The 11,810-nt window shown below is 44.6% G+C and overlaps 1 protein-coding gene across 2 annotated transcripts; it reads left to right on the plus strand.

The window, feature by feature from the left end:
• Positions 1-472: 472 nt before the first annotated feature.
• On the plus strand, positions 473-3,468 carry LOC114461600 (keratin, type I cytoskeletal 13-like). 2 transcript variants are annotated; one of them, XM_028443834.1, is made up of 8 exons: positions 473-987; positions 1,301-1,383; positions 1,464-1,620; positions 1,733-1,894; positions 2,031-2,156; positions 2,749-2,977; positions 3,068-3,081; positions 3,177-3,468. In XM_028443834.1, exons 1-6 carry the CDS (start codon positions 568-570, stop codon positions 2,971-2,973), a joined length of 1,173 nt encoding a protein of 390 aa, XP_028299635.1. In that variant the 5' UTR covers positions 473-567; the 3' UTR covers positions 2,974-2,977; positions 3,068-3,081; positions 3,177-3,468. The 2 variants fall into 2 exon arrangements, with proteins under 2 accessions (XP_028299635.1, XP_028299626.1); XM_028443825.1 differs by having other exon boundaries at positions 2,749-2,969.
• The last annotated feature ends 8,342 nt before the right edge of the window (positions 3,469-11,810 follow it).

Below are 11,810 nucleotides of genomic sequence, written 5' to 3' on the forward strand. Positions count from 1 at the left end.
TTTTGTTTGCACTAACCTACCTTCTTACTGCTGTGATCATTACTGTTATGAATGCTGACACTTCTCATACAAGGATGGGCACACACACACACACAGGCACACACACACACACAGGCACACACACACACACACACACACACACACACACACACACACACACACACACACACACACACACACAGGCACACACACACACACACACACACACACACACACACACACACACACACACACACACACACACACACACACACATACACACACACACACACACACACACACACACACACATTCCAAAGCTGTTTCCTCACAAATGTGGAAAGAAATTGAACCCTGGTCCTTGAGAGAAAACAAATGTCTGTTCTGCCAAGCCCATTTCTGAACTGTAAGGGAAAACTTTCTCCCTCCTTCCCTCCCTCCCTCCTCTTGGTCAGGACCGCCCTAAATCCTGGACTATATCAAGAGCCTGCCCTTCTCTATCAAACTCCACAGTCCTGCCACGGTCTACAGCTGTGTAACGGTCGTCTCTTCTCAACTTCTCAGTCAGCCAGCAGATAGTCAGCCAACATGTATACCCAGGTCAGACAGTCACGCAGCACCTATTCATCATCCGCTGCCCCTCGCAAGGCTCTCAGCATGTCAGGATACAACATGGGGGGCCCCCGCATTTCTTCCAGCTCAGTGCGCTCCGTGTCCTCTGGATATGGAGGCGGCATGGGCATGGGCATGGGTATGGGCATGGGCATGGGCATGGGTGGCTTTGACCTTTCTAATGCTTTGGATCAATCCTCCTCCACCCTGAACGAGAAGGCCACCATGCAGAACCTGAACGACCGTCTGGCCTCCTACCTGGAAAAGGTCCGCTCCTTGGAGGCAGCCAATTCCAAGCTGGAGCTACAGATCAGAGAGTACTACGAGAAGAAAGGCCCTGCAGCCGAGAGAGACGACAGCCACTACTGGGCCATTATCAATGACCTGAAAAACAAGGTATGGGAGTGGAGTGTGTGCCAGCCTCTGCAGTCTGCATGCCGGACCAGTTTAAATATTTGCAGTTACGCTAATGAATAACAAGGGAGGGCCGCCAAAGAGGGACTGCTTGATCCCTAGTGCCACTGATCCATTGTCAAATTTCAAATACTTTTTGATAAAAGAAGAAAATAAATGATTGTCAAGCACTGAGAAATGTGAAGATTTTAGACTCCAAAGGGATAAATTGCAAAGAAAAGCCCGTGAAAAATGTAACCCTGCATAGAAACATGACATACACATCCTGAAACCATTTCATTTTGACTCTTCACAGATCCATGGTGCCACCATTGGCAATGCAAACATCCTGCTCCAAATTGACAACTCTAAACTGGCAGCTGATGACTTCAAAACAAAGTAAGCAACACTCTTATGACTCTGCATCTTGGTGGGCTTAGATTTTGACGGTTGACAGGTGATGTGTCTATTCTTTTCAGATTCGACCACGAGCTGATGATGCGCCAGTCAGTCGAGGCCGACATTGCTAACCTCCGCCGCCTCCTTGACCAGACGACTCTCACAAAGGCTGACCTGGAAATGCAAATCGAAGGGTTGCAGGATGAGCTGGCGTATCTCAAGAAGAACCATGCTGAGGTGACCAAAGCACTACAATCCAGACTACAATACAGTAGCTTGCAATCATTTTTTAAATACTCCTACTGTGCTATCTTGCAAACTAAATGCTTTTCCCTTTTGGTCTGTTTAGGAGCTGGCAGCTCTGCGCTCTCAGCTCACTGGCACAGTTAACGTGGAAGTAGACGCAGCACCGCAGCAAGACCTGAACAAAGTCCTGGAGGAGATTCGTGCGCAGTATGAAGGCATCACCGATAAGCACCGTCGTGAGCAGGAAAGCTGGTTTAATGACAAGGTGCAAAGACTTTCCCAAACACACATCCATCATATCACCCACGCTGCAAATGATGAGGGTCACTGCCTCCACAGGAAAGTCTGTAATTAAAGAGCAAATCACTCATACTTTTATATTTGATCTCTTTTCTCTCTAGTCGGCAGCCATAAACAAAGAGGTGGCAGTTAGCACAGAGACAATCACAACGTTCAAGACAGAGATCAACGACCTGCGGCGCACCCTCCAGGGTCTGGAGATTGAGCTGCAGTCCCAGCTCAGCATGGTGAGTTCTGAAAAAGTTGTTGAAACCTAAAATCTATTCTCAATTTAGCAATGTTGCCTTATATGAGCATAAAAATACACACTTCCCCTGTCCTGTCAGGGAGAAGCAGAAAGTGATCGAGCGTAAAAGCAGAAGGGAGGGTAAGGGAGGGATGAGGAGAAAGACAAGCATGATGAAAGCGGCAGGGAAGAGGAGGAGGGGAGCCAAGCTCAAACATTTCACAGAGATCTGTTCAAATTCTGAGACAAAAAAGCTTGAGGAAAGCTCAAGGAATGTTGAGGTTCACAGGCTGAAAGTTGTACTACCATGAATAATCTGCACACAGACACTTTAGCAGCAACAGACATCCAGCGTTTCTGTAGAGAAGTGAAGTAGAGGCAAGAAGACACTCAAGAATAAAAAAAGTCATCCATCTGTCTTTTATTCCTGCTCAAACCAAGGCAAAAGCCTTCAGTGAGGGTGTGGCCTGAGGCAACATACAGTACTTTGTCAACTTGTTGTTCAACAAATGATTTATTCAGAGGAAATGCCGCGTCTCATGTCACAAGTGATGCGTGCGGCCGTTGATCTTTCCTTTCAATCCCTCTGATAGAAAGGAGCTTTGGAGAACACGCTAGCAGAGACAGAGGCTCGTTATAGCGCCATGCTTTCCGGCTACCAGAACACAATCAACATGCTGGAGACAGAACTTTCTAACGTACGTGCGAGCATCGAGCAGCAGGGCCAGGACTACAAGATGCTGCTGGATATCAAGACAAGGCTGGAGCAGGAGATCGCAACTTACAGGAAGCTGCTGGAGACCGAGGAGTCCAGGTAGGCAGGTAGAAACACACACCCAAAAACCCAGAAACCTTTCTATTCAGTTACAACTCACTGACATTATTTTTTCTTCTTCATCTCATTCATTTTAGACCCTTTAGCGGAGGTAAGTTGACCAACTAATACACAGCAACATGGACAACCCTCTTATCAGTACCTTAAACTGTGACATCATTCCTTCTTTCCTTTGTTTGTTAACAGGAAGCACAAAGACCACAATCTCCACCACCACTATGCGCACCTCCAACTAAGAAGTCCCACTGGCAGGACATGCTGTTCCTCAGACACACACTCCCCACATTCACACACATCTTTGTAATAAAGATTGTTACCTAGATGATTGAAACTGTACTGACAAGCCGAGCCGCAGATATGCTGGTAAATGAAACCCATGTGTGCAGAACTTTTAACACACCAGAAGAGGAAAAAACTGTGTGAGTGTGTGTTTGTGTGTGCCCTGTCTGAGAAATAAACATGCTGATGAACACCAATACAACATGTCTATTTGTGACTTTATAGTTAAAGTGGAAAACTGCACTTACATCTTTTTCCAATACTCTGCCCTGCTTATGTGGTTTCCTTGACAACTCCATTACTCTCTGGGAGGTGGGATTTGGGTTTGCGGAAATAAAGGTTACATAACAAGCCTGCTGTCAGGAAATGAGGGAACAATGGCTACATGCTCCAATCTGGATAGTGGAGGGATTTGGAGAAGGGGCTTTTGCAGAACTTAAACAGGTCAAGAAGACTGTGAGAAAGTGCAAGTTTTGCGGCCAGCTCTGAGGTTCGCCCAAGGAGCGTTCTCACACATGACTCACCCAAATGGTTGACTAATTCTTCCCTGAATGCTTTTAAGACACCGTGTTACCGCAGTCTCCTAGAAACAAGAACACACCCAGGTTAGGACTTAAACTGAGTGGGAATGTAAACGGCGTGTGCGAAAACAAAGAGTCATTGTAGAGACAGGTGCTATCACTACTGCACTTTGGCCTCGTCTATGAAGCCTTGATGGATTGTAAATTGTGTAAATATGTCACTTTCAGTGTATTGTTCAGGGCGAGGCAAAGGCGTGGAGATGTGTATTTTGTGTAAATTACAGACTAGAGTATGAGTGTGTGTCTGTAACAGGGCAGTTTGCACAGTTGGAACCTCTGAGATTGATTTAAACCCTGTTCAGAGTTCACACATATGAAGAAAAGATGGAATATTTGAAGAAGCTGGAATCAATCCTAACCCCACCTGGACAGAGTGGCAGTTCAGCCCTGAAAAAACATGTTACTAGTTTAAAATCAATACCTACTTCAAATGTATTTGTCTCAGGGAATATCTTGATGTGTATTTGCTTAAAAGAAAAGCAGGAAGGCTGATAAAACTTCAACCACAGGAAACATAAGGGTTACAGTAAGGAAGAGCATTGATGGAAAAGTATCTATCATACTGACAAATAGAACAAGTAGCACCATTCATTCACCACCACAGCGTTAACAGAAAAACCAACCAGTCACACAACATCTTAGCAGTAGGGAGCAAAGGCATAGGAAATAAACCAAACTGATAATAATACAACAAACCTGAACATACTGGTAAAACAAAAGCATTAAGAGAGCACAAACCTCAGCCAAGCGGCAAAACTAATCTTTGCCAATTATCTGGATCATTGATCCTGATCATACCATGATTATTCACACTTTAAATTTAACGATACAGTAAAGTCCAAATGTATGAACCCCTCTATTATTTTTAATTTCTGAAAGATCACAATGAAATGTGCTATCTGAGTCAATGTGGCAATTGAAGAACCACCCGACCTAACAGAGTCCAATTTCATAAACACTGGTCAATTACGAACTGGATATAAATGTATAAATTTTGACCAATGATGAGTGTGCATTGAATGAGCATTCCCTCCAAAATGTATTAGACACTTCCATAGCGTAATGGCTATCTTTTGTCAAAATTTTGTCAGAATCAGTTTAAAGTAATCCTTACAGACAAAAAAAAAAAACAACAAAAATGTTGGTTAAAACATTACCTCCTTGGCTGAAAACTTAAACCAAACTAACTAACACTACGACAATAAACCTGAGCACACGTGAATTAAAACTGGAAGGGGACGAAGTATGGATGGCAAAAGCTCCAAACAAGACTGGAGTAGAAAAAGAGGATGATTAGCAAAGGTAGACTGAACTCAGAGGAATCCACACCCACAGACAAAAACAAGACAGTGACTCAATAAGGCAACAGCTAAACTGAAACAAAATCATAACAAGGCTCAGACAAAGCCCGACTAAAACTGAAAAAACCCCAAAAACTCAAACATCACATAACCTATAGGTTGTGGCTATTATGGCAAGCTTCCAGCTAGGGCTGTCACATCCATCAAAGTAATCACTTCTAAATGAAAAAAAACATCCATTAGGAGTGCGTGAGCACTTAAAGTAATTGACTGTGTCTCTGTTGATCTACAGGTGTGCACAGGTGAACTAGCAGCAGTCACTGAAATAAGATCAGGGAACGGCTGCAATTGAAACAAGTTATGAAGAGTCACTGAAGTGGAAATTTAGTATCATATCTCAATGGTCCATGCATGGTTTTAGCAGTAATACTTGATTCCTCTCTGACTATGAACTACAATGTAGAGAACAAAATATTTGAAGTTACTAGCATGGGTTGCTTCTTTCTTCTGAACAGATACAATTTGTGAAAAAACAATATTTTGTTTTTGTGTCTTCGGCTTTTCTGAATTTGATGTCATCACCTGCTGATGCCAAAACTGTTTTATATAATAACTGCATATTGTTATTTAATTCATTTTCTATGCTGCAGAAGTATGTCCAAAGCACGCACTGAAATCCTGTGAGATTACGGAGAATGAGATTTTGCAACTAGATTTGACAAGCAAGTCTGTTTTTGCTATACTTTTTGTTGTTGTTTTGATTTGACTTTTTTCCCCATGTTTTATATGCATATCAAAGGTTAACACTGTAAGAAGTGTAATCGCTTTGCGACAACCATGCATGTTTTGTTTTTGCAAAAAAAAAGAAAAGAAAAGAAATAGTACGATTAATATTTTTGCTTAATTGTGACAGTTACTAGTCCTCTCTAGGGAAGGGTAAGCTCGACTTTATCAGGAGAAAAAATATCTAAAAAGGTTTGATTAGACTTGATTGTGTTTTTTTGTTTTATTTTGTTTTTTTTAAACAATTATAATTAATACATTATAATTTTTTAATTTTATTTTAAACGTTCGTTTTCCACAATCAAGGAAAAACGGAGGCATGTAGGTTTCTAAGCATAATCACTGTAGCATGGTAAAAACCAGTACAATAAATAATATAATAAAGATACAAAAACAGTGACAAAATAAGTACACAAGCATAGAAAAAAAAAAAACACAAAATTGACAAAACACTATCTTGAAATAGTCAAACAGCAAGCAGACACTCGTTTTGCTTGTGTGTTAAACCTTGAGTATGTCAGTGTTTTGATTTCTCATGGTAATGTATTACAAAGTTTGGCGACCATGAAGGGTGACTGTCCAAATGTTATTCTGGGCTTTGCTTTTCCCACAGTTGACTCCTGCTCTGTTTGCTTACCAAGTGACACAGTCTTTCTGCAGCAAGATAATAAATGACAGTAACACTACATGTGGAAGAAACCCCCACCCCCTGCAGTGCTTTCAATGCATTTTTTCCTTCATTCTATCCTCATTTCTCATTGCATGCAACAAATTGCATGAACTGTGGTTACCATGGTAATAACCAGCACTAAATATAGTGGCAATAGGTGATTAACTATGTGTGGGAACAGAACGTCGGCCCACAAATACAATAAAATAATCATTTAAATATTAAACGTAGCTAATTTTGAATAAACTGCAGCAACTTTTATAAGACAAGGCTAATCAATGATGACATTGCAAGTATGTAAATTGTGAATATGTCATAAATCAGCACGAGAACATCCTACAATTTAACTTCTAGCCAATATTCAGTCAAATGTTGAAAATAATTAGCGTCCTGAACAGGTATGGAGTAATAAATAAGCTGATGATGAGCACATTATCCAACACAGTTGGAGGATTTACTTCAATTTGTAAAACGACTTCCCTCTGTCAAATGAATCAGCTGTCACATTTACAAAAAGGAGCTGGGAGGCAATGGTGTGAATGACTGATTTATTGAAGGACTTGGGCGCGGCTCATAAAAAGGTATTAAATCTGCCTGGGAGGTGTAACTACATTATTCTTTGAAACATAAATCTTAAAAAAACATCTACACATTGCTGCAAATAAGAAAGGTAAAATGATTTGGTGTATAAGTGCCAACACTCATCATCCCTGTATTAGCCTGTTGTGATGGTGCCAGCCATTCAAAGCTAGCCTGAGGCCCTCAAACTGACTTCATCAGAGAGGAACCTTTTTTTGTTTTTCTTTTTTTCTTGTAGTTTGATCAATTGAAAAACTTAAAACACAAAAGTCCAGCTTATTTTAAAGACTGCTGAAGATCTCACTACCAACACCAGGGCTGTGATGGATGGCTTTATCAGGACGCAATTAAATTTACTGTGAAGCAGGGGTGGACTGGCCATCTGGCATACTGGACCGTCCACCCAAAGTGGGCCGGTCCGATCCGCTCGGTGTTATTTTATTTATTTTTTGACGGGCAAGTGGAGGTAGACATGATAACAGGTGACCAAAAATGGTCCAAAAGTGGCAAAAATGTGGCAAAAAAGAGTGAAAACTGACTAAAATGGGCCTTAAGCAGTCATGAGTGGCCAAAATATGGGCAAATAAAGAGGAACCAGGTGGTATGTAATGACAAAGGGTAGCTTAAAAGAGCAAAATGTTGCAAACAATAGTGAAAAAGGCCAAAATAGTAGCCAGGAAAATGTCCCACTTCCTCAGCGGAGCGATCGCAGTATCACCAGTATTTGTAACACATTGGTTTTGCAGGCGAAACGGGGAGGGACAGATGCAAACTGCAGCCTGTAACCCTTCAATATCGTCCGTAACACCCAAGGTGGAGCCGCGAGCTCTCTCCATCCCTCCATCCTCAGGGAGAGAGAGGTCAAGCACTCCAATGTACCCACTGAAAGAGGAGCCATACACGGAGCGATTGCGCCCTCTCCCAGAGGCAGACCGTAAGCAACAGGAGAGCCAAAAAGTGGCCTGACGGCGCCCCCTTTCAGAGGCCGCCCGCGCAACCTGAGGCGGCTCAATTGCATAATGGTGGAGCCCCCTTGCGGCAACGGACCAGGGGCTCCGTCCGCAGCGCTGTGGAGCCGTCTGCCGGTGGCTGCCCGACCAACAACAGAAGAATCTCCCCCTGCCTGTGGAACAGGGCAACACCCCCCGGGGCGAGCACACACTGCTCGCACCAAAGGACAGGGTGACAACGGGGAAATCGCCATTCCCGACCAGGAGGGAGCTGAAGCCTTCTTGCGAGTAGGAATAACGGGACCCGTCACAACTCTGCTTATTGTAGCAGACATTGCTTTCACATGATGTGCCCCTGGCCTTTGGCCTAGGGGTGTGAGCGATGAACACGTCACTCTGTTTTGAACATGTGTGTGGGTGCGTGCTTGTGGACATGCATGGGGGGGCAACAGCCAAACGTCCTGCGGAACCAAACTGTCTCTCCCAAACAGCAAAGGGCCGAGCCTTGGCAAAAGGGAGGATGGGGCGAGAACAGCCCAAAAATGCACGGGTAAAAGCAAAGGAGACAAAGCTGGAAAACAAGGGAACATCAGCTTCGCCATCAGAGGAGAAGAAAGTGGTCAGGCAGTCTTTTTCTTTCTACTTGACTGCGTGCGCTGAGCAGGTTACACTGGCGCAGCAGCAGCTTTAAACTGCAGACCCTGGAGAGCAGCCTGAGGGAAAGCCCTTTGTCGTACCGGTGGAGACGTGAGCAGGGGTTTCCTGGGGAGACATATGTGTAGTGCCTCATCGTCCCTCTTTTTCTCCTCGCAGCGCTGCCCCATCAAAGACAAAGTGGAGCCGAAAATCCCTTGGGGAACAAAGGGGGCATCCAGGATGTTGCTCTTTTCTGCGTCAGACAGTTTGACGAGGTCGAGCCAACGAGCTTGTTCCTGGAGAACCATGTTGCTCCTCACCTGTCCCATAGCGTGCACTGAGCAGCGTTAGGTGCAGAGACACACATCGGCAACTGTGGATATTTCCTCCATTGTCGCAGGGTTCTGAGACTGGGCAAAATCCTCACAGAGTTCAGCCTAATAGGCAGTGAGGAGAGAAAGACATTCAGTGCCCTGACAGAGAGCAGCGGCCGCATATGTCCTACCAGACAGTTCTGACTGGAGACAGTCCGCCCTGGACGGCCACGCGGGTCTCCGGGGGGACACAGCAGGCTGTCGAGGGAGCAGGTGAGCCGCAACAAGGGGCTCCACTGGGGGCATGCGAAGCAGTCCGAGGCTCTCCTTTGTCTCACAGTCGAGGGATGAAGGACCTGACACAGGGGTTTTCCCGATGAACGGACGGTACCTCCAGGTGCGCGGTACCTCAACGAGCAGCTCAGGAAAGACAGGAAGGATTTGTCTCGGAGCGCCCTTTGAAAAGGGAAGCTTCTTCCCTTCGTAAAGGGGCCCGGTGGTTTCAGTCATGACGATGGGACACAGAATGGCCAGCTGAGCCGCAGCACGTTTACACACGTCCATTGTGTCCAGGCTGGGAGGATAGGAGACGGTCGTGGAACCCTCCATTTTCTCCTGGGAGGCAAAAGAGGTGGCAGGAAGCGCTCCCTGAGCCGGGGTGATGAAAGGCTCGTCCTCCTCATCCACACCCAAGCCGAGAGGGTCAAAGGAGGATCAAACTCTCCACAATCTCGAGGACATCCTCATGAAGCGTAAAGGTGGTCGCCAGGTCACGCTGGGAACCCCAGTTGGAACCCTGAGCAGCCGCAGCTTCCATCAGCAGAATCTCTACTTCACCCGCTTCTAGTGGGACACCGTGAAGGGGGAAAGAGTCCTGCTCCGACAGGCGTGCCAGTCTCCTGTGAAGGCTCCGTGTGTTAAACACGGCGCAGTGCTTACACAAGCCCAGAGTTTCGACCGCCATGTGGGCATGTTCCAGACCTAGGCAGTTGGGGCAGACTTTGTGCCTGTCCTTAGTGGTGAGTTTACCTCCACATGGACAGAGGCGAGACCCAGAGCATCCCGCTCCCTCGGTAAGAGAGGCCTTAGCTTCCATCACCACATGACGCAGTTAGGAGAGCAGGTGGCTAGCTTGTGCTAGCTGGGATGCAGGCCATCATGTGTTGGACCGTCAGAGACGTCAAGGACAGCGTTGGTTTTTGAGACAGCAGCTTTCGCTTTCGTCTGAACCTCGGATACCATAGTATGTGGAGCTGGAGCCGGGCTACACACTTTTGTGAGAGCTCAGGGGGAAGACCGACGTGCGCAGGAGCCCGTAAACGCCAAGGGCAGTGGGGCTGAGACAACAGCAAGGTGTGCTGAGGTCAACACACCGGCCTTGCAGATATGAGCATGCACCGGGGCTAACACCGGAGTGAAAGAGCCACTGGGGACCAACGTGTGCCAGACCAACAGCGTTGGAAGGAGCCGTCAGCCGGAGCTGAGGCCCGGAAGTTCACTACCTTTCGGTAGTGAAGGACAGCACCTACCAAGCAAAGCAAGGTAAGCACTGTGTTTTATCCACTTCTCGACTTGTTGTGGTCCAGAGCAGGTGCTAGTTCTGCCAGCGTCCGTCGACTGGAATAAAGAGAATCCGCCTGTGGACAGTTAAGCTGGCAAAAAAGGTGAGATAGCTGAGAGGAGAAGAGGTGTTTGAATGGTGCGTCTGTCTGTGTCCTCCTTTTATTAAAGGTGGGTGACCCCCCTAGTGGACGGACGCGCTTCACCGGCCAATCGGTATTGGTAATAAAAAAATAAATGCTTCTGAGGAATGCAGACAGAGGTTGCATCCCATAGTGAGACATCTCACAAAATATTACGAAACAGAACTGGATTTTTTTTTTTTTACGGATTGATGATTTTACCTAATTAATGAACATTTTAAAGTGCACTGACATGTAAAGGTCAATTCCAAAGGAATGTTTAGTTACTTATGAGTCATTTCTTCTTCATTTAAACAGTGGGATGATGTCTTTATCAGCAGGAATGCTGATATCTCAGGGTCAAAAAGTTCATAATGAAGCTGCGAGCAGAGGGAAAATTCTTCACTGGGATGGCGGACTATTCTGGAGCAGTGTTAGCTTTGACACAGTCTGAGAGGAATGCCTAACCTCTCTGTTAAAGGCCTCAGATGCTGCATGGCATCAGACCTCCCTGTGAAAGTTTTGAGCTGCAGCAAAGTGAGGCACTGAGTGGGAAAACAACCACGCTTTCAGGTCCGGCCATTTTTTTTTAGTTACTTTTGACCAGATTTACAGAAATATTTGTGAAATTTGTGATATTTATTTCTCTTAAAAAATATGTAAATGTTAAATCTAAATGTTAAATATTACATCTAAATCTAAATGTTAATGTAAATTTAAATGTGAAATATTACATCTAAAACTAAATGCAAATGGTTAAATGAGGCTAAATGTAAGTCCTAAATGGTAAATGTCAATCTAAATGTTAAATGTTAAATCTAAAACACGGGTGAAACTAAATATTTAGCTACCATGCAAATTCACCATTTAGCATTTCAAATTCAAATTTAACATTTTAAATGTTTATTTACATTTTCATTTACATTTATATTTAAATTTGGATTTAAAATAATATCACAAATTTCACAAAATTGCTGTAATATCACCACCCCCATAATATGGAGGGTTTTTTTGTTTTTGTTTTTTTTAACTGTTTACTGAATAA

This window comes from Gouania willdenowi, chromosome 1 (assembly GCF_900634775.1).
Source record: "Gouania willdenowi chromosome 1, fGouWil2.1, whole genome shotgun sequence".
Lineage (NCBI taxonomy): Eukaryota > Metazoa > Chordata > Actinopteri > Blenniiformes > Gobiesocidae > Gouania > Gouania willdenowi.

Coding starts and splice junctions, on each gene's coding strand:
- LOC114461600 (XM_028443825.1), top strand. CDS start 568: ATGTATACCCAGGTCAGACAGTCACGCAGCACCTATTCATCATCCGCT. Junction 988..1,300: donor TCAATGACCTGAAAAACAAG/GTATGGGAGTGG, acceptor GACTCTTCACAG/ATCCATGGTGCCACCATTGG. Junction 1,621..1,732: donor TCAAGAAGAACCATGCTGAG/GTGACCAAAGCA, acceptor TGGTCTGTTTAG/GAGCTGGCAGCTCTGCGCTC.